We start from the raw sequence: 20,614 nt of genomic DNA on the forward strand, positions 1-20,614 counted from the left end.
CTCCTCGACCTTCAGTACTGTTCATCAATCCCTCCTTCTTGGCAACTTCTTTTCCCTTGCCTTTTGTGACCCTGTCCTCTCATGGTTCATCTACTTTCTCTCTGACCTCACCTTAGGCATATTCTTTAATGGCTCTTTCTCCTTCTATATGGGAATCCCACATGGCTCTATCATTGGCCCCTTCACTTACACTTTACTTCTGGATATTACTGTCTGCTACCATGGTTTCTACTACTTGCCCATGGTACCAAGTTTAAACTACCCATCCTCATGACGCATACTAGTACCCTTCAGCCCACATCTTACAGCCCCCTTTGCCCTCATGGCTCTTATACTGAACATGATTCAGTCATACTTTAGGATTGGGTCTTTTATTCCTAAATTTGCCATGCTTTAGAACATCTACAATCTTTGTGATCACTCTGCTGTCTGCTTCTGGTTACAGGACTGATAAAAGTGTAGCTCTAGATAGTCTTTCCTGGATGAGAAAGACTGGAGTTAAGAAAGAATATAATAAAAAATCATACTGAAGCAATCTGAAAGCGGAACAGATCTGAAAATGTAATAAGATTCTTTAGGAGAATCATCTCAGATAAATATGATTTCTGCTTCAACGATAGGTAGTATTTAATGGCACAAGAAGTTGTGAACTCCTTGAAGAATTGTAGGCCTGTTTGGTTCATGGAATATATATTCTTGTTCTCTTCACTAATGGGTTATTTTGAAGAAAAAACATAATCTGGGTAAAAATCATATGGTCAACAGACTCATCCCAGCAGAAAAGAGTACCATGTGAGATAGCTATCACCACGTATAAGATTACGTACCTGTTATATGTATGTGATATTCTTCCTTGAAGATCTTTTGGAAGTAAGGTAGTTTGAACTGCAGATGTGCATATGGCAAGCCAGGAAGATTTACATCAACATCACCCATGAAATGTGGAAATTCCCAATCCTGTTAAAGAAAGAACAGAAAAAATAACTTCTTACAATATATTACCCCCCTATACAATGGTATAAATTAATAGTAGAAAAAGGATTCTGACAAGTAATATGGCAAAACACAAAAATATGGCAAGTTCTTGGAATGTATTGGGGACAACATTTTGTTTCAGGGGGACAGCCATTTCAGAGTTGGTTCTGACTAACTGGGACAAATTGGTTGAGAATTTGAAGGCAAGTTGGGTAAAAGTGATCATGAAATTACAGATTTCATGATTCTAAGGAAAGGAGGGAGTGAAATTAGCTGAATAAGGAAAATGGACTTCAAAAAAGCAGACTTTAACAAACTCAGAGAACTGGGAGGTAAGGTCCCATAGGAAGAAAATCTAAGGGAAAAAGGAGTTCAGGAGAGCTGGCAATTTCTCAAAGAGACAATATTAAAGGTACAACAGCAAACAATTCTGATACAAAGGAAAGATCAGAAGAATAGTAAGAGGCCAATATGGCTCCATCGGGAATTCTTTAACGATCTGAAAATCAAAAAGGTGTCATGCAAAAAAATGAAAACATGGACAAATTGCTAAGGAGGAGTACCAAAGCACAAGCACAAGCACCATAGTACAAGCACGTAGGGACAAAATCAGAAAAGCTAAGGCACAAAATGCACTACACCTAACAAAGGTCATAAAAAGCAATTAAGAAGTAGTTCTATAAATACATTTGGAGCAAGGGAAAGATAAGGAAAGTGTAGGCTCTCTACTTATCGGGGAAGCAGAGCTAATAATGGATGACAGAAACAAGGCTAATGCCTATTTTTGCTTCAGTCTTCTCTAAAAAGGTAAATTGTAACCTGATATTTAACACAATTAATATTAATAACAAGGAAGAAGACACAGAAAAGCAAAATAGTGAAAGAATAGGTCATATAGTATTTAGGTAAATTAGATGTATTCAAATTAACAGGGCCTTATGAAATTCATCCTATGGTACTTAAGGAACTAGCTGAAGCAATCTCAGAACCATCAGCAATTATCTCTGAGGACTCCTAGAGGATGAGTGAGGTCTCAGAGGTATGGAGGGGGCAAACATAGTCCCTAACTTTAAAAAGAGGAACAAAGAGGTCCTGGGGAATGACAGAATAGTCAGCCTAGCTTAGATACCTTGAAGGAACTGGAACGAATTATTAAACAATCAGTTTGCAAGCACCTAGAGGACAAAATGGTTATGAGTAATAGCCAACATGGATTTGCCAAGAACAAATCATGCCAAATCAAACTAATTTCCTTCTTTGACAGGGTTATTGACCTAGTGGATGGGAGGAACCTGTAGATGTAATATTTCTTAATTTTAGTAAGGCTTTTGACACAGTCCCACATGACAGTCTCATAAACAAACTATGGAAATGTGGTCTAGATGAAATGACTATAACGTGGGTGCAAAATGAGCTGACAGACTGTACTTAAAGAGTAGTTATCAATGGTTTGCTATCAGACTGTGGGGATATATCTAGGGGGGTTTACTTGGATAATGATGTGGAGAATATGCTTATAATATTTGTGGACAACACCAAGCTGTGAGGGGTTACTAGCACTTTGGAGGAGGAGGAGTAGAATTCAAAATGATCTTGACAAATTGATGGATTGATCTGAAATCAACAAGATGAAATTCACTACAGACAAGTGCAAAGTAGTAAACTTAGAAAGGAAAACTACAAACTGGGGAATAAGTGGCTAGGCAATAGTACAGACAGCAGTAGTACTTCTGATAATGATCTGGGGGTTATAATCATTAAAAAAATGAATGAGAGTCAACAATGTGATGCAGTTGCAAAAAAGACCAATATTCTGCGTCCAGTTCTGAGCGCCACGCTTTAAGAAAGATGTGGACAAATTGGAGAAAGTCCAGAGAACAACACAAATGATTAAAGGCTTCGAAAATCATACCCACGAGGAAAAGTTAAAAAAATTGGGCACGTTTAGTCTTGAGAAAAGAAGACTATGGGGAGACCGGAAAACCATCTTCAAATACGTTAAGAAAATAGAGATCAATTGTTGTCCATGCCCTCTGAAAGGAGGACAAGAGGTAACTGGCTTAATTGCAGCAAGGGAGGTTTACGTTAGATATTAGGAAAAACTTTCTAAGTATAAGGATATTTAAGCACTGAAATAGGTTTCCAAGGGAGGTTGCGGAATCCACATCATTGGAGGTTTTTAAGAACAGCTTAGATAAACGGAATGGTCTAGGTATACTTGGTCCTGTCTCAGCACAGAGGACAGGACTAGATGTCTGCTCAAAGTCCCTTCCAGCCCTATGATTCTGTGCTTTTTATACATTTAATACATTTATACATAACAAATCTGGCAAGAAGGGGCCTGATCCTGAAAGTGCTATGCATGCAGAATTCCAACAGAAGGCAATTGCTCCCAATTTTTGTGTTAATTCTCACAGACATAGTACTGTGGAACACACTATAATAATGTCTATCCCATTTTTTTGAAGTGAATCCTTGACCTAAAGTGAACCCCAGTATCATGATAAAATTAAAAAAAAATTCACCAGTTTTTAACATGCATATTGACCCACTAACCTTAAATTTAAAAAGTCACTCACATTATTCAAATTAGCAATAACATGTGCAAGGCAAAAGAAGCCTTAAATGACCTTAGCAATAATAGGGATCTTAAAATACTAATTTCCCAAACTAGGATAGAACTTGCATTTAAAGCCTTGTTTGTATTACAAGGAAATTAGTTTTAGTTGCGTTAATCATGTATTGCTGCTTAGACAGTTTATTAAGGCACTAGAAATCATATATAAATCATCTATAAGTGTCCTCACCACTGTTTCATGTATTAATTTGTCAAAGATGTTGCCTTGATAATACAAGCGACAGGTGTTGGACGTGTTGATCAATATATGCTGGGCTAATTATATATCAATCACATTATTAATATATATCATTGACATCACATATATTAATATGCATGAAGCACATAATAACAATATAACATTATATTGTATACATTTCCAGCAGTTACATGTCCTAAATTGGCCTGTCTTTTTATAATCCTGTTTACTTATGCTAAAAGAAAAGGAGTACTTGTGGCACCTTAGAGACTAACCAATTTATTTGAGCATGAGCTTTCGTGAGCTACAGCTCACGAAAGCTCATGCTCAAATAAATTGGTTAGTCTCTAAGGTGCCACAAGTACTCCTTTTCTTTTTGCGAATACAGACTAACACGGCTGTTCCTCTGAAACCTGTACTTATGCTAAGTATCTCGTAGCACTTACAAAACTGAAGTAAGCTTTGGCATTAGAAACTTGTTAAAGGCAAAATACATTAATGTTCTGCTCTGTACAAGCTGGGGAGGTACCTTCACAGACCAGTACCTGGAATGTTAGTAGCCAAAACAAAAATAAGGAAAGGTCCAGAACAACAAGTTAAGGAACTGGGACGAACTGGTGTGTTGGGATTTTAGTAATGTATAAAGGGTTTTGTAGCTTGTAAAACCATGCAGTAAATACTAACAGCTGAAATGTATAAGTTTGGGAGCACACCTTCTCTGTGAGAGTAATTTAAATACGCTGCGTGAGAAGCTTCCTGGAAACTAAGCCTTTCTTCCTATACTATATTATCTTTGACTTTTAGCAATAAACCTGATTGATATTGATTATTTTGTCTCTTGAATATATTTCATAACAAACCAAAGTGTGCTCAAGCAATTGACTGTTCAATTTATCAACAGTCCTCAACACAATCTGTCCCAATGAGTTCAAATACTGCCTCCTATTTACTTGTTTGCAGTGTTGTTATAGTCATGTTGGTCCAGGATATGAAAGAGACAAGATGGGTGAGGTAATATCTTTTTCTGGACCAACTTCTGTTGGTGGAAGGCACAAGCTTTCAAGCTACACAGAGCTCTTCTTCAGGTCTGGGGAAGGAAGCAGAGTGTCTGAGATAAATATAAATTTGGACAGACTGTCAAGAGAAGGGGTAACACATGTTTGAGGCAGCCATTTGAAATGAAGTGGGCGATTGGGGGTTAGATTCTCATGCATAAAGGTTTTGAAGTGGGCAATTAATAGATGGCAGGCAGTGTGTTGTGTGACAAATTGTTGTAATGAGCCAGTCTCCCTGCTAAGTCCATGGTTTTTGGTGGCTAGTAGAATGAAGAATTTAAGCATCTGGGCTCAGCTTTTGAAGGTGTTGTGCAGGTTTCCCTTGAGGATAAGTATTGAAAGATCAGATATGGAGTGATCACTTTGTGAAAAGTGTTTACCCACAGGTGATATGACTTTTATCATTTTTCTGTGTGAGTTCATTTGAGTGCCCGGTAATTGTCTCATTTCACCTACACAGTTGTTATTGTGGCATTTGATGCACCAGATGAGGTACACCACATGTTGTGATAAGCATGTATAGGACCCATGAATCTTGAAAGGCATATTGTGTCTAGCAGTGGAGATATGTCTGTAGGTTTTGCATCTGTTGTTCTAGTGGGGTCTGGTACCACTTTCAGTTTAGGGTGTCCTGGTCTATGATGAGGTTGCTTCTGATGATGAGCTTGGCAAGGTAGGTTGTTTGAAGGCCAGAAGAGGAGGTTCAGGAAAGATTTCTTTCAGGTTTTGATCCCCATCAAATATGGGTTGTAACTGTTTGATGGACCTATTTACTTATTTCATATGGCAGACAAAATGGTGTATGCAATGTGGAGGTTCTTATTAATTATTTTTATATTATGGTAGTGGCTCAAGGTCCCAATCCAACTGGTGCCCTGCTCTGTGAGGCACTGAATTTGGAGGAATTTTCCTACTTAGTTACATTTCCCCATCTCTGGCAATTTGAACTAGGGTATAATGCCATGTCCCTTTAAGGCTAGAACCTGAAAACTCTGGGACTGCTGGTAGACTCAGTGTAATTGCTGCCTGAGTGGTTACACTGTGAGATGCAGACTGCTGAAGCTCCGCTGATAAAACAGGATTGGATCTGTTCCCATATATGCACCTGGACTTATGTCACACAAGATGGTACAACTGGTATCTGAATTACTAAAAATAAAATAAAAGAATCTGAAATCTAATAGCTTACAGGATGTTTGCTTCACATGGACATTCCCCCTGTGTATTCATCCAACTTGAATAATCATTTCAATTTTCTCCAGTCTTCTAAGACAGGAAATTTAGTAACCAGATGAGGCAATGAAAAAGAAAAACATTAGCAACAGCAAATCGTCTTTGAAAGAGCAACCAGCTTTACTTCACTTATTTAATCATTAAGAATTAGTGTGGGGTACCGTGTAAAATCATAGGGTTAGAAGGGACCACCAGGGCCAACTAGTCTAACCTCCAAGATGCAGAATTTGTTGTGTCTAAACCATCCAAGACAGATGGCTATCCAGCCTCCTTTTGAAAACCTCCAGTGAAGAAGCTTCCACAACCTCCCGTGGCAGTCTGTTCCATTGTCCTACTGTTCTCACAGTTAGGAAGTTTTTCCTGAGATTTAATCTAAACCTGCTATTCTGTAGTTGGAACCCATTGCCTCTTGTCCTGCTCTCTGTGGTAAAAGTGAACAACTTTTCTCCATCTTCTTTATGGCAGCCTTTCAAGTATCTGAACACTGCTATCATATCCCCCCTTAATTTCCTCTTTTCCAAATTAAATATACCCAGTTCCTTCAGCCTTTCCTCGTATGGCTTGCATTCATTCTATCCCTTTGATCATCTTTGTTGCTCGTCTCTGGATCCTTTCCAGTTTCTCTACATGCTTTCTATACACTGGTGACCAAAATTGGACACAGTACTTCAGCTGAGGCCAACCAACACCTAGTAGAGCAGTACTATCACCTCCCGGGACTTGCATGCTATGCCTCTGTTAATGCAACCTAAAACTGCATTTGCTTTTTTGCAATTGTTGACTCATGTTGAGGTTGTGATCCACCACAACTCCCAGATCCCTCTCAGCAGTGCTGCTACCAAGCCAGGTTTTGCCCCATTCTGTATTTGTGCACTTGGTTTTTCTTCCCTAAGCGTAGCACCTAACATCTGTCTTTAGGTTGAATTTCATTTTGTTGTCTATAGCCCGGTTCTCTACCTTATCAAGATCCCTCCGAATTTTAGCTCTATCCTCCAAAGTATTGGCAACCTCCCCTGCCCCCAGCTTTGTGTCATCTGCAGACTTGAGCAGTATGTGCTCAATACCTACATCCAGGTCATTAATAAAGATGTTAAACAACACTAGACCCAAAACAGATCCCTGTGGAACCCCACTTGAGACCTCCCTCCAATCTGGCACCATTCCATTAATAGTTGTTCTTTGTGGTTGTTTAACCAATTATGTAGTTCTGTTGAGCCCACATTTCTACAACTTACTTATCAGAATGTCATGTGGGACTGTGTCAAAAGCCTTGCTGAAGTCCAAGTATATTATGTCCACTCCATTCCCCTTATCCACCAAATCAGTTACCTTCTCAAAGAATAAAATCAAGCTGGATTGGCATGATTTGTTCTTGGTAAATCCATGCTGGCTACTAGCGATTACCCCTTCACCCACCAAATATTTGCAAATTGAATTTTTATATATTTCTCTCTAGTAGCTTACCAGGTATCGAAGTCAGGCTGATTGGTCTATAGTTCTCCTTTTCCCCCATTTTAAAGATGGGCATTGCATTAGCCCTTCTCCAGTCTTCCAGGACCTCTCTTGTCATCCATGAGTTTGTAAATATTATTGCCAGTGACTCCAAGATTTCTTCAGCTAATTCCTTCAGTACTCTCGAGGGAATAGCATCCCCCGCCCCACTGATTTGAATTTATTCAAATTCGTCAGAAGATCTCTGATATGTTCCTTACTAATCCCGATCTGCATCCCTTCCCCTTTATTGTCGATGGTAACTTCACTAGTAGTCCTGTCATGTCATTTTTTTGTGAGAAGACTGAAGCAAAGTAGGCATTGAGCAGCTCTGCCTTTCTATCATCTTCTGTTACCAGCTCACCTTCTCCATTGAACAGTGGATCCACACTGTCCTTGATCTTTCTTTTTTGTCTGACATATTTGAAGAACCCCTTCCTGTTGCTCTAATGTTTATTGCTAGCTGTAACTCATGCTTTGCCTGGGCTTTCCTGATTTTGTCCCTGCAGGCTCATGCTTTTCCCATGTATACTTCCTTGGTGTCATGTCCCTCCTTCCATTTCCTGTATGTATTCCTTTTGGTTTTTAGATAGGTAAAAAGCTCCTTGTGCAGCCACAGTGGCCTGCTGTGGCTCTTCTTATCTTTCCTCTGCATCGGAAATAGCTTGATGTTGAACATTTAGTATTATATCTTTTAAGAACTGGAGGCCCTCATCAACTCCTTTTCTTTCTAATTGGTCTTTCCTTGGACCTTGCCTACTATTTCTCTTAGTTGGTTGAAACCCACCTTTCTGAAGTCCAGCGTCCTTCTTTTTCTGTTCTCATGTCCTCCTTTTCATAGGATCTTGAATTCTATCAGATCATGAACACTTCCTGCCAAGTTCCTGACCAGCTTCATGTTCTCAACTAATTCATCGCTGTTGGTCAACACCAGATCCAAAATGTGTGAGCCCGTAGTTGCTTCTTCAACTTTCTGACTCAGAAAGCTGTCCCCTACATATGCTAAGAATTTGCAGACATATTATGTTTTGCTGCAATAGTCTTCTAACGGATTCCCGCAGCTCCCATTGGCTGGGAATGGCGAACCACAGCCACTGGGAACTGCAGGGGGCTGTGCCTGCGGACGGTCAATGTAAACAAGATGTCTCACGGTCTGCCACCGGATTACCCTGATGAGCTGTGTGCCAAAGGTTGCCGACCCCTGAAGTAGACTAATAGGATTCGGATTGTCTCTTGATAAACAGATGCTGGGAAGTGGCTAGAATTAGCAGAGTTGTGATGCAGGATTTTTTTAAAAGGGCTCTTCTGGAAATAGTAACTTTGCCTTAATAAAAAGCTTTTTAAAAATCCAATATTTTTAGCATGAATAATCATTGGGTTACTTTGCAATTATGGAAAGTACCAGAACACTGTTCCAGCTTGCCAAACCAGTGCCAGAGCAGCATTCTGGCATGACTTGAGCACTGCTGCTGTACCATGTTCAAAGCCACTCTGCACTTGTGATACAAAGTAAGGAAGCCCTAATGCAGAGAAACATCTGGGCCTTTGGATTTTAATAATACCTAGCTCTTACGTTGCATTTTTCATCCACACATCACAAAGGCTTTGCAAAGGAGGTCAGTACCATTAGCATCATTTTACAGATAAGGAAACAGGTACAGGGAGGGAAAGCAACTTGCCTAAGGTCACCCAGTGGGCCAGCAGCAGAGCTGGGAATAGAATCCAAATCTTCTGAGTCATGGCCCTGTGATCTATCCACTAGCCCATTTTAAGCACATCTAATTAGCTGAGGCAAGTGTTGTGATATTGACTTAAACGGGTTCAGCTGGATATAACTGGGGACATTCTGATCCAACACATGGCTCTCAGTGCTTACTGTGATGCTAGATACCATATTGTGCATAAGTGTAAAACAAAATATAACTGTTTTGTTTGTGTGCGTGTGTTCTCAGCTCACAGTATCTCTTGCCTAGTTTACCTCTCTAGGCCAATATTTCACATGACAAAAAAATATGTTGCATACGATTGTATCCACATTAGGAAACACACATGGAACCTTCAAGACCTCACACATACTAAAACGGAGAAACCATGTGATCTCATTTCTATAACCCTTGTCCTTCCTCACCCCATTTCTCCTACTGCTTTTAACTCTCACTCACTGAGACAAATCTAAATTTACATTGTCAAGCATTCTGGTGAGGGATCACATCTTCTGAAGTTGTTCTGTAAAGTGCCTGATGCATTTTCTGCACTGTATAAATAACAATAGAGAAAAAATAGAACACCAGCTCTGTGATGACAGGAACTAAAGTTACATCTACATTGCACTTTAAAACACTCCCGACTGACAAAAGTTTTGCCGATGAAAAGTGCTGGTGTGGACAGCGCTTTGTCGGGGGTGGGGGAAATGCTCTCCCGCCAACAAAGCTGACACCCCTTGTTTATTTTGTTGGCAGGAGAGTTCTCGCCTGCCAACAAAGAGTGGCTACACTGCGTGCCTTACAGCATCAAGGCTTTAGCACCACAGCTGTGCTGTTGTAAGCTCCGGCAGTGTAGACATAGCCTAAGATTTACTTTTTACTGAAAATGTTCTTTACTTGTGTAGGTGTGATGTCTTTGACATTGCCACTCTGGTGTGTGGCCATGCCAGCACATACCAGCTCAGTGAGACATGAGTTAGCTTCTGCTGTCTCATGTCCGGTAAGGTTAACCAAGTGAAGACAACCAGAGGAGAGGGTAACCTATAACATGGATGGACAGTACTGTGTTGTTACTGATCATGAAACATATATTTATGGGAGTCATAAATCTGATATCATCACTCTAAATTTTTGCTTTATCCTATAAACATGAACTGTGGTTGAGCAAACCAGTATAACCGCCATTCCAATTTCCAGTGAGATATCCATAATCAACAGTGAATCTGACCACTGGGATGAAATTGAGGAGTTGGTCCCTGGTTTTGATGTATACATCACTCCACTAACTTTAAACCTGAAAATCTTGTTAACTGGAAAAATGCTCATTTTACACAAATTAGTAACAGCATGAAAAAGGCAGAGAGGATCTCACTTAGTTACTCCAAGATAGGGATCTTGAGGTCCTGTTGTCACACACTTGGGTAAAAATTACTTTCAAGGCTTTAACTGTAGTTCATTATACTTTTGATGGTGTTCAATCTATTTTGCTGCTTAAGATGTATGGGTGAGGAGGAAAAGATTGAAACTGAAGCTTTGTATGCCAATACTTTTATAACTTATGTTGATCCTTATGTAGTGTTGTGTAGATAAGTAAATAATAGTATGTTTATAGGCTTTGCATGAATTAAATAAGTGATACTATAAATAAGTGATACCATAAATACATTTATGGTATTAGGGTGGGGACTGTGGGCCAGTAGGCCAGCCTTGTAAGGCCTTCTGGCTGGTCTGTGAGCCAAAGTTGAGCCAAGGGACCAGAATGCTTGTGGGAATGTTAAAAAGTGGAAATTTATCAGCTTGCAGTTCTATTAAGAGGAAAGATATAATAACCTTTTGCCAAGTGTCCTTCTGTTTAACTGAGCAAACAATGTACTAACCTCAAAGAGATAGGAACATATGTAAAATAACTTGTTAACAGACAAACAGTGAGTAAGCAATAGATATGTGGTCAGGCAGCTAGAAATTAATGAAATATTACGAAAGTTCCAAGTTCTGGAAAAGCAAGATAAATTCAGGTCAGAAAAAGGGAACTACAGTACTAGGACCTGAAACTGCAGACATCCAAAAAACTAGGGGTATAATGGTAAAAAGGCTGTCAACGGGTCATTAGACCCAAGACAAGACTGGGATCACTGCAGGATCAGGCACTGTCTAATTAATAAAATAAATAAATAAATAATCTTAATAAATCCAATCCTTCTGACTTATTCAATGTCTCTTTAATTATTTAATAAATTGAAACCAGTCAAACATTGTTAATTTGATTAGAGAGAGAATTATTTGTACTGATTTATTATTGATTATTGGAACCCTGGTTATCAGTCCTTTGTCTCCAAAAAAAAGCACTGAGAACAGAAAACATTATGTTAAAGCTGAGACCTTTATTATTACTGGTATATACTATCAGTTTATATTGAAAGAGGGAGCTGAGTTGAGAGATCTCAAAGGAAAAAATACCATGGTTACAAAAGTTATATGGATACCCTCAGGCTGTAACTGTTTTCCATACACATCCCACATTTTATTAAATATGTCTGAACTCTCCAATGACCTCTATGAGTCTGATCCTATAATGCTGACTTAAGTAACACTCTCAGTGAAGCACATTAAGAGTTTCACCTAACATTGTTATTTTTTTCTTCAAAAGCATGCACAGATCCCACTCATTTTTTCTCTTATATGGTTACCGATTCCATGTATTTGATCCTAGGCATTATATACATTTGGGCTACCAAAGGAACACTTTTTAGAAGTAAGTAAGTAATGATATCCCCATTTCGCAATCCTTGGACTGTTGCGAGCTGGTGTCAATTATGGCTGCACCTATGCAATACCAACCTTCTCTAGTGCCAGGAGAGACATATACACTTGGATTATGAAAATTTGCAGTTCTAAAATGTCCTGCTATAAGAGTTCTCAGGATTTTCTAATCCCGCATTCATACAAGATGGCCTAGCACTAATTTAGAAACTCCCAACCAGCTTGGAGCCAAGGGGTTAAAGTAAAGTAATAGGCTGATGCTACAAATAGGAATTTAGTGATTCCTCCTGAAACTGATTTCCCCCAGAACAGCCACAATATATTAATGCAGACTGTCCACACTAGAAAACTAGTTCTAAATATCAACTACCCGATCATTGAGAAAAAAAGAGACAGAGTGATAGTGTGGGAGAGACAGAGGCTACGTTGGTATCCTTTTGTCTGCGAGAGACGATGGGAACTGAAGCCTATGATGTAGATGGTTTGCAAATGTCTCATGTGACTGAATAATTCAATCTGAGATTTGCATGATCTTTGGCAGTTATTGCAAATCTATGTATCTTGGTTGGGAGTTGCTTGCTTCCTATGGGCTCTTTTCTCCTCAAGCTGTAGGAGCCAGCTTCTGTCATCGGTTTTGATACCCTGATGGAGACAATGGCTCCACTTGTTACAATCACTTGCCAACATTTCCCATTGGTCAGGATCAATTCTAAATTTATTCATATCTCACTTGCATGTGTCTTTATAGTGAAGCTTGGGACATCCTGTTGTTCTTGTTCCCTCTGATAGCTCCCTGTATAGCATGTCCTCGGGCACACATCTGTCTTCCAACCTACTCAGATGTCCCACCAAGTGCAGTCATCTTTGCTTGAGCAGGGCTGTCACACTTGGTAAATTTGCTCTTTGAAGAACCTCTTCATTGGTGATTTTATCTTGCCATTTGGTGACAAGTATGTGGCATAAATATTTCTCCTGAGGAGCATAAGTTGTCCAGGTTTCCCCACCATACATGAGAGTGCTGAGGACGCAAGCTTGGTACACTAGCATTTAGGTCTTGATGGTAAACTTTGAGTTGTTCCATGCTCTTTTAGTCAGTCTGCTAAAGGTGGTGGCAGCCTTTCCAATGTGAACATTTAGTTCTTCATCCAGTGAGAAGTTGCTGGTCACTGTAGAACCTAAATAGCTGAATTTTTGGACTACTTCTAGATGGTTTGCATTTAAGGTAATTGAAGGATCTTGTTGAACCCTCTAGTTTAATACAACCATTTTCTTGATGCTGATGGTCAGAGCAAATGCCTGACAGGCACTTGAAAGGTGGTCCATGAGTTCTTGTAATAGATATTCATTGTGGGCTATGAAGGCAGCTTTATCAGTGAACAGAAGTTCCCTGATTAGCACTTTTTTTACTTTGATCTTTGACTTAAGTTGGGACAGGTTGAAGAGTTTCCCATCTGATCTTGTGTGGAGATAAACTCCATCTTTCATGTCCTAAATGCACAGTTCAAGAATACCAAGAAGAAGATGCCAAAGAGTGTAGGGGAAAAAACACATTGTTCCTTCACTCTGCTTTTCATCTCAAAGCTGTTCGAAGTGGACCTGTAAAACTGGACAGCTGCTCTCATGTTGTTGTGGAATGAATGTATAAGATTTAACAGGGTTAGTGGACATCCTATCTTTTCTAGTATTGCAAATAGACCTGCTGTTCTGCTGACTGTGTCGAATGCTTTGGTTAGGTCCACAAAGACAATGTGCAATGGTCAGTTTTGCTCTCTGCACTTTTCTTGGAGTTGACACAGAGAAAATATCATGTCTGCACTGTGATTCAGGGTAGACACGATTCACCAGCTGTTGTAGGTGCACTAAGATGACTTTTGTGAAAGCTTTTCCTGCTATACTTAGTAGCGAGATACCCCTGTAGTTGTTGCAGTCGCCTTTTTCGCCTTTATTTTTATACAAAGTGATGATGTTTGCATCACACACATGATACCTCACCCCCTTTCCAGCATTTAAGTAGCAGCTGATGAAGATATGGTAACAGGCTGTCTTTCCCATCTTTTCCAGGAGCCTTGCCACTTGATAGCAAATCAATGGCCTTGCTTAGCTCTTCTACAGCGGTCTCCACATTTAGCTCTGGCATGACCTGTAGAGTTGGTATTTGGTCCAGTGATTTGCTGGTGATGTTTCTTTCTTGTGCGTATAGATCTGAACAATGTTCAACCTAACGAGACATTTATCTGTAATGATTTCACCACTGTGCGATTTGAGAGGGGAAACTTTGTTGATAGTGGGACCTAGAGCTTTCTTCAGGCCGTCATACATGACTTGGAGGTTTCCTGTGTCTGAGGCTTTCTGCATCTCTTCACAGAGCTCGATCCAGTAATGATTTGCACAATGTCTGCTCCCTCACTGTACCTCGGATTTTGCATGTCGAAATCTCACTTTGGTGCTCTCTGTTGGCTTCTTGTGTTCCTGATAGGCTGTGTTCTTAATGTTGAGGAGAGCTAATAGTTCTGCTTCATTTTCTTCAAACCAGTCATTTTTTGATGGTCTCTTTCCCCCAAATGTAGCTAAAGCTGTTTCATGGATTGTTGTTCTTAAGTCTTCCCAAAATTCCTCTGCCTTCTCTGGTAATGACTTCCCATTAGAGAGAGGCCTAGACTTTTTAAAAAATAGGAGCCTAAAGTTAGGCTCTTAAACTCATTGAGTTCAATGGGAGCTGCTGGGGACACAGTACTGCAGAAAATCAAACCCCTTATTTAGGTGCCTAAACACAGATTTGGGAGTTAAATTTGGGATCCTAAATTTGATAATCTTGGCCAGGCAGTGCATGTGTGTGTGTGTCTCTGTGGGGGCCAGAGTCCAAAGCAGGCAGTAACACATTACATGAGCACATGAAGCTCAGGGTACATCTACACTTTAAGCTGGAGGGGTAATTTCCATCTTGTACTCATGCTAGCTCTGATTGAGCTAATGCACTAAAAATAGAAGTGGAGTCACAGCTGCATGGGCCGCAGGAGTGGCTAGTTGCCCTGGATAGGTATCTATTGGAGATACTAGGTTTGTTCTTGGGCCGCTGTCCCATTGCTTGTGCAACTATAGCTACACTTCTGTTTTTAGTGCACTAGTTCTATCAGAGGTATGCCTGCTTGAACTGGATGTTACACCTCCACCTCGAAGTGTAGACATACCTTTTGATAATAATTGGTCCGCTTCTCCACTGAATTACAGGCCAATAGGAAGAGAAGAGGAGTGGGAGCCTATCAACTTTGTTGGCTAAAACCAGTCTCAGGAGGCGAGACTCTAAACCCAAATAATCTGAAGGGGACATGCTCCCCTCCATATTCTAACTAACAAACTGGGGACTGGGACCGATACTGCAACCACGTGGTATCTTTGTGGCATATTGCATTAATGTATCATTGTGGGCTAGGGATTATACTCTGCTTCATGGGGGAAGATTACTGCATCCCCTCCAAGAATGAAAAACAGTCCCTGTAAACAGCTCCAGAGAAGTGCCCTGCCTCCAGGTGGCTTGCATATAATGCTTCAGGGTTTCAAGAAATGCAGACAAAAAAAGAAAGAACTTGGCGTATAACGGGTCATCTTGAAGTGACACAGGGGCCTTCCTTTTGATTCAGCAAATGGACATGTCCAACGAGGGACCCAGTCCTGCTGAAGGGTTGGGAAGAACTTTGATCTGCCAGACTCCCGCATGGGGACAATGGGTGACTGTTGGTATGTATTTATACATTTTTATTATTTTATGTGTTTTGTCCCTAAATAAATGTACTGTGCTTTAAGAGAACTGTTTGGTTATTGGTAACTGACACTGATCATAGCCCATGGGGAGGAAAGTAAAGTGCAGGGGCCGGACTTTAGTCAGACCTGCTGTGATAAACACAGTGAAGTGAAAGGGGGTTGCAAGCCTAAATCTGTAGTGAAGAGAGAGAAGTGTGTGTCCCCGCCTAGAGAAAGGTGAAGGCTAGAGGCCTGAGACCTAAGAGGGGATTCCTTGAATAGGCCAGGAGAAGGTCAAAGCTGCAAGTACCCTGAAACCAACAGGAACTATCCAGAGACAAAGTAGATGAGGTAATATCTTTTATTTGACCAACCCACCTTGTTTCTCTAATATCCTGGGACCAACGCAGATACAACAACACTGAATAAGGGAGCTTCCTAAACAGTCACCAGTGCAGTCCCAGCATGGGTATAATTGTTGTTCTTTGGTAATCTAAACACAGTTCAGCTTCTGTAATATTCAGACAACAATTTTTGCAGAAAGACCATGATATCCAACAGAAATTATCCCCACTGATGAGGGGAGGTGATCAACAGCTCCAATTTACAATCTGCACAAATTCTTTACTGTTGTGTTAGAAATAGATTTCATATCTGACATCATGCCTTCCCCACAGCTTCCAGTCTTCACTCTATGTTATCTGCTCCCACATCAAAGGTTAATCACTGCAGGTGACATATGCTGCGTGCTTTAACTTCTCAACTGATGATAAAGTAGATTTTACTTGATCAGTCTTAGTGTTTGCTATAGTGGTGCCCCTGCTTTGCAATATCTAGGGTCTCATTAACAACTGACCCCTGAATGCCATAACTAGATTGCAATCATACACATTTGTATAATTTTAAAAATAAATGCACACAACCATACTCATAGCTCATATTAGTATCTCTCATAATCCATGACTAAAACTGATTTCTTCTTTGAATTCAACAGCAACCAAGTCCTGCTATTGATCCATTTTGATTTCATCCTGCAGTTACAGGGAGAGGGCAGTTACAGGGAGAGGGCAGCCACAGGTGCATTTAAGACCCTGAGGATTCATACTGGACCCTCAGCTGCCAAAGTGGACACCTCTGATTTACAATTTCCAAAGGCTGCCTCATTAAACTGACATGCTTCAGTGCTGAGAGCTCCAGGAGAGGAGTGCATGTCGCAAAAAGGAGATCAAGCTTGAGAACAAAACTATTTTGATTTCCTCTGACTGGCATCTAATATCCCAAGCCAAATAAAGGGACATCCTTTATTTGATGTTCAAAGGAAGATTTAGAATGGAATGGAACAATGGAAATACTGTAGTTAAGACTGACAAGGCATTTCCACCTTAAATTCCTATTTCAGTTCAAAAATTAATTTCTATTGTTCAGTTTCAGCCTAGAACAATTGTTACTTAATTTCAGGAAAATCTGTTTGGTGTAATGCTGTGTGAGAGGGGAAAGTATTGTTCAGATACTGAGAATTTTTCAGAATACTGGATACCTCTTAAATAGCTTATTTTTCAATCTCAGCATATGATGTAAACACACACACACCCACCCACCCACCAATCCTACTTATCCGAATGGGCTAGGGGACATCCGAAACTTTTGGATAACTGGGCGTTTGGGTAAACTGAAATGCTATTAACTAACATAGGACTACATGGGGGACCTCATGGGACCACAATCCACACCATGGATTTGGATAAGTAGGATTTTTGCATAAAGAGAATTCAGATAACTGGAATTATACTGTATGTATATTCTTAATAAGAAGTAATGGCTTTGCCTTGCTTGAAGAAATCTGGTTCTGAAATAAGAAACTGAAAGCTGGAAGATAGTCAGCTGGGCATGCTGTGTTATTTATTTCCCCTAATTTCAGTGAGATGTTGCAGGATTCAATGTTCCTAACGGTGGCAGCTGTGAATAGCTGAAATACAAATAAGTGTTTTAATCCCACACTCAAACATAAAAGAGAAGTTACAGATGATGATGATATGCACTTTTACAGTGCACCAGTAGCCATTTATAACTGGGAGAACTGAGGCACAACTCAGTCTCTTCCAGTTTGTTGCATCCCATCCTTTGCCAACAAGATATTTGTTTAGATAATATGCTCTTTGAGGAAGGGGCTTGGTTTTCTTTGTTGACCCTGTAAACAATTATACACATGCTTTACTTTATGCATGTGAGTACTTCCACTGGCTGCAGTGGAATTACGTGCATGTTTAAAGTTAACTATGCACATAAATGTTTGTAGGATGGGACCTTCCTGTTTGTAAAGCACCTAGCATCACTTTGGCACTATTAAATACAAAACAGCGGATGCTGGTTCTCAGCAACCCCACTATTAACAACTTTCAGTTAATAGCAACGTTTTGCTAGGAACCAATCCTGTCCCATTGACTATAATGGTTATGGGATTCAGCTTTATGCCACTTATTCAGAACTTTTTTTTTTTTTTAAAGAAAGACCCCACTGCAGGCAGGAAGAGTGGCACATGCCTTCCCCGATTGCAGCCCCACCAAACTGGCCTACAGGCAGGAACACACTGCCGGCACAGGCGGTGAAGGACTGGGCCGGGCATCCGCATCCCCTCCAATGGGAGAGGCTCTGCCAGAGGGGAGCATGACCCAAGGACCTCTTGATGCCAAATGTTAAGTGCAGTATGTTAAGCAGAGTGGGTCCGGAGGTGAATTTTGCAAGCTGGTGGGTACTGTTCCTTTGGGAATAGCGAATCTAAGAGTTCTGTGGGCGGTCAGTGGAACAGGGGCTGAGCACTCCTGAGGGACACTCGGAGGACTGCGGGGTTGGTGTGTGTCTATTACTACCTACACAGAGAGATCGAGGCCTGCGAAGGCCAGGAAGGCAGTGTTTGTGTTGCCAGAGGCTGGTGGATTCAGGGAGCTGACACAGCAGGCAGAGGCAAAACTTCCTCATGCTAAGGGCAGGCGGTAGCGAGGTGCCTCACAACCCTGGGTATTCCCAGGAAGTGTCAGAGGGTGTTTGAGAGGGGAGGCTGTGGGCTGGGCAGCAGCAGGGAGAGGGGCTGCGGCCCAGATGTTGGGGCTTTCCATGGAGAGCAGGAGCATGTGGGCTGCACAGTACCTTTCCCTGCACTCTGTGGCTATGCCTTGCCCTGGCATCAGGGGCCCGGGCTAGGCATACTCCAGTGCTTCTATCCCTGGCTGCAGCTCCACCAACCTGCCTTTACCTTATTGGCAACCTTCGGATAATAGCAACTTTTTGCTGGGAACCCAGAGATTGCTAATAAATGAAATGTGATGGCGGGATCTGCCCCCCCTTAAGGGTAGGGGTGCTTAGGGGTCAGCCCAACCATGTCACGTGGCGTGGCCCTTTAAGACGTGGAAAGATCTGACATACAGAAAGACCAAGGAGATTTGGTGGAGAAGGTATGGGTAGAAAGCAATAAGTGGTGTTTGGGAGAAACTCTTGGCACTGGTTCGTAAGGGCCCAGGATCAGGAGCCTTGCAGAGTGGGCAACGTAAGGCTCCCCTCTCACCCAACCAATTGGGGTTGAGCTCTAGGGGGGGGACCAGCATATATACTGCCTCCTTCTCAGAGCAGGGCAGACAGCAGCAAGTGGAAGGACTGAATGGGAAAAGGGCTAGCTGGAGGAGAAGCTGCCTGAGGCTCTGCAGCTGGCCTAAAGTACAACTCCAGCTCCCAGGAGGAGAGGTATGGGGCTTCTGTCTTCAGGAGAGAGACAGAGCGATGTCTGCAATACACCCCAACTCTGAGAGGAGGGCTGGCAGCTCCTCACCAGAGGGAGGAAACCAACTGGGACTCTTACATGGACCTGCAGAGGGCACAAACTAGAGCAGCTAAATAAATGAGTTACCCTCTGTAGAATGAGTGAATAAACCAGATCCTGCAAAGGAGGTATATGTTTGAACTGTGAATACACCAGACCCCGCAAAAGTGCAAGTGAACTAATCTAATCTGGGTAATTGACCAAAAGAACTTAAGCAGTGCTGAGCACAATCAGCTGAGTTCCCAATAATGTGGAATCTGTGGTGTCAAGGTTCCTTCCCCACTCTGAACTCTAGGGTACAGATGTGGGGACCTGCATGAAAACCTCATAAGCTTACTTTTACCAGCTTAGGTTAAAACTTCCCCAAAGGTACAAATTAATTTTACCCTTTGCCCTTGGAATTTCCACTGCCACCACCAAACTTTAACTGGGTTTACTGGGAAACGTAGTTTGGACACGTCTTTCCCCCCAAAATCCTCCCAACCCTTGCACCCCACTTCCTGGGGAAGATTTGGTAAAAATCCTCACCAATTTGCATAGGTGACCACAGACCCAAACCCTTGGATCTTAGGGCAATGAAAAAGCATTCAGTTTTCTTACAAGAAGACTTTAATAGAAGTAAAGGAATCACCTCTGTAAAATCAGGATGGTAGATACCTTACAGAGTAATTAGATTCAAAACACAGAGACTCCCTCTAGGCAAAACCTTAAGTTACAAAAAAGACACACAGACAGGAATAGTCATTCTATTCAGCACAGCTCTTTTCTCAGCCATTTAAAGAAATCATAATCTAACACATACCTAGCTAGATTACTTACTAAGTTCTAAGACTCCATTCCTGTTCTGTCCCCGGCAAAAGCAGCATACAGACAGACACAGACCCTTTGTTTCTCTCCCTCCTCCCATCTTTTGAAAGTATCTTGTCTCCTCATTGGTCATTTTGGTCAGGTGCCAGCGAGGCTACCTTTAGCTTCTTAACCCTTTACAGGTGAGAGAATTTTTCCTCTGGCCAGGAGGGATTTTAAAGGGGT

At 41.2% G+C, this 20,614-nt stretch overlaps 1 protein-coding gene across 2 annotated transcripts in view; it reads right to left on the reverse strand.

Moving 5' to 3' along the window:
• The window catches only part of TMEM117 (transmembrane protein 117), a 320,755-nt gene that overhangs the window by 19,289 nt on the left and 280,852 nt on the right, over positions 1–20,614 (reverse strand). For both annotated transcript variants that reach the window (XM_048835994.2, XM_075124394.1), the window contains exon 7: positions 828–957. In XM_048835994.2, the coding sequence (XP_048691951.1) occupies positions 828–957 (130 nt within the window). The remainder of the gene's footprint in view (positions 1–827; positions 958–20,614) is intronic.

This window comes from Caretta caretta, chromosome 1 (genome assembly GCF_965140235.1).
Source record: "Caretta caretta isolate rCarCar2 chromosome 1, rCarCar1.hap1, whole genome shotgun sequence".
NCBI lineage: Eukaryota > Metazoa > Chordata > Testudines > Cheloniidae > Caretta > Caretta caretta.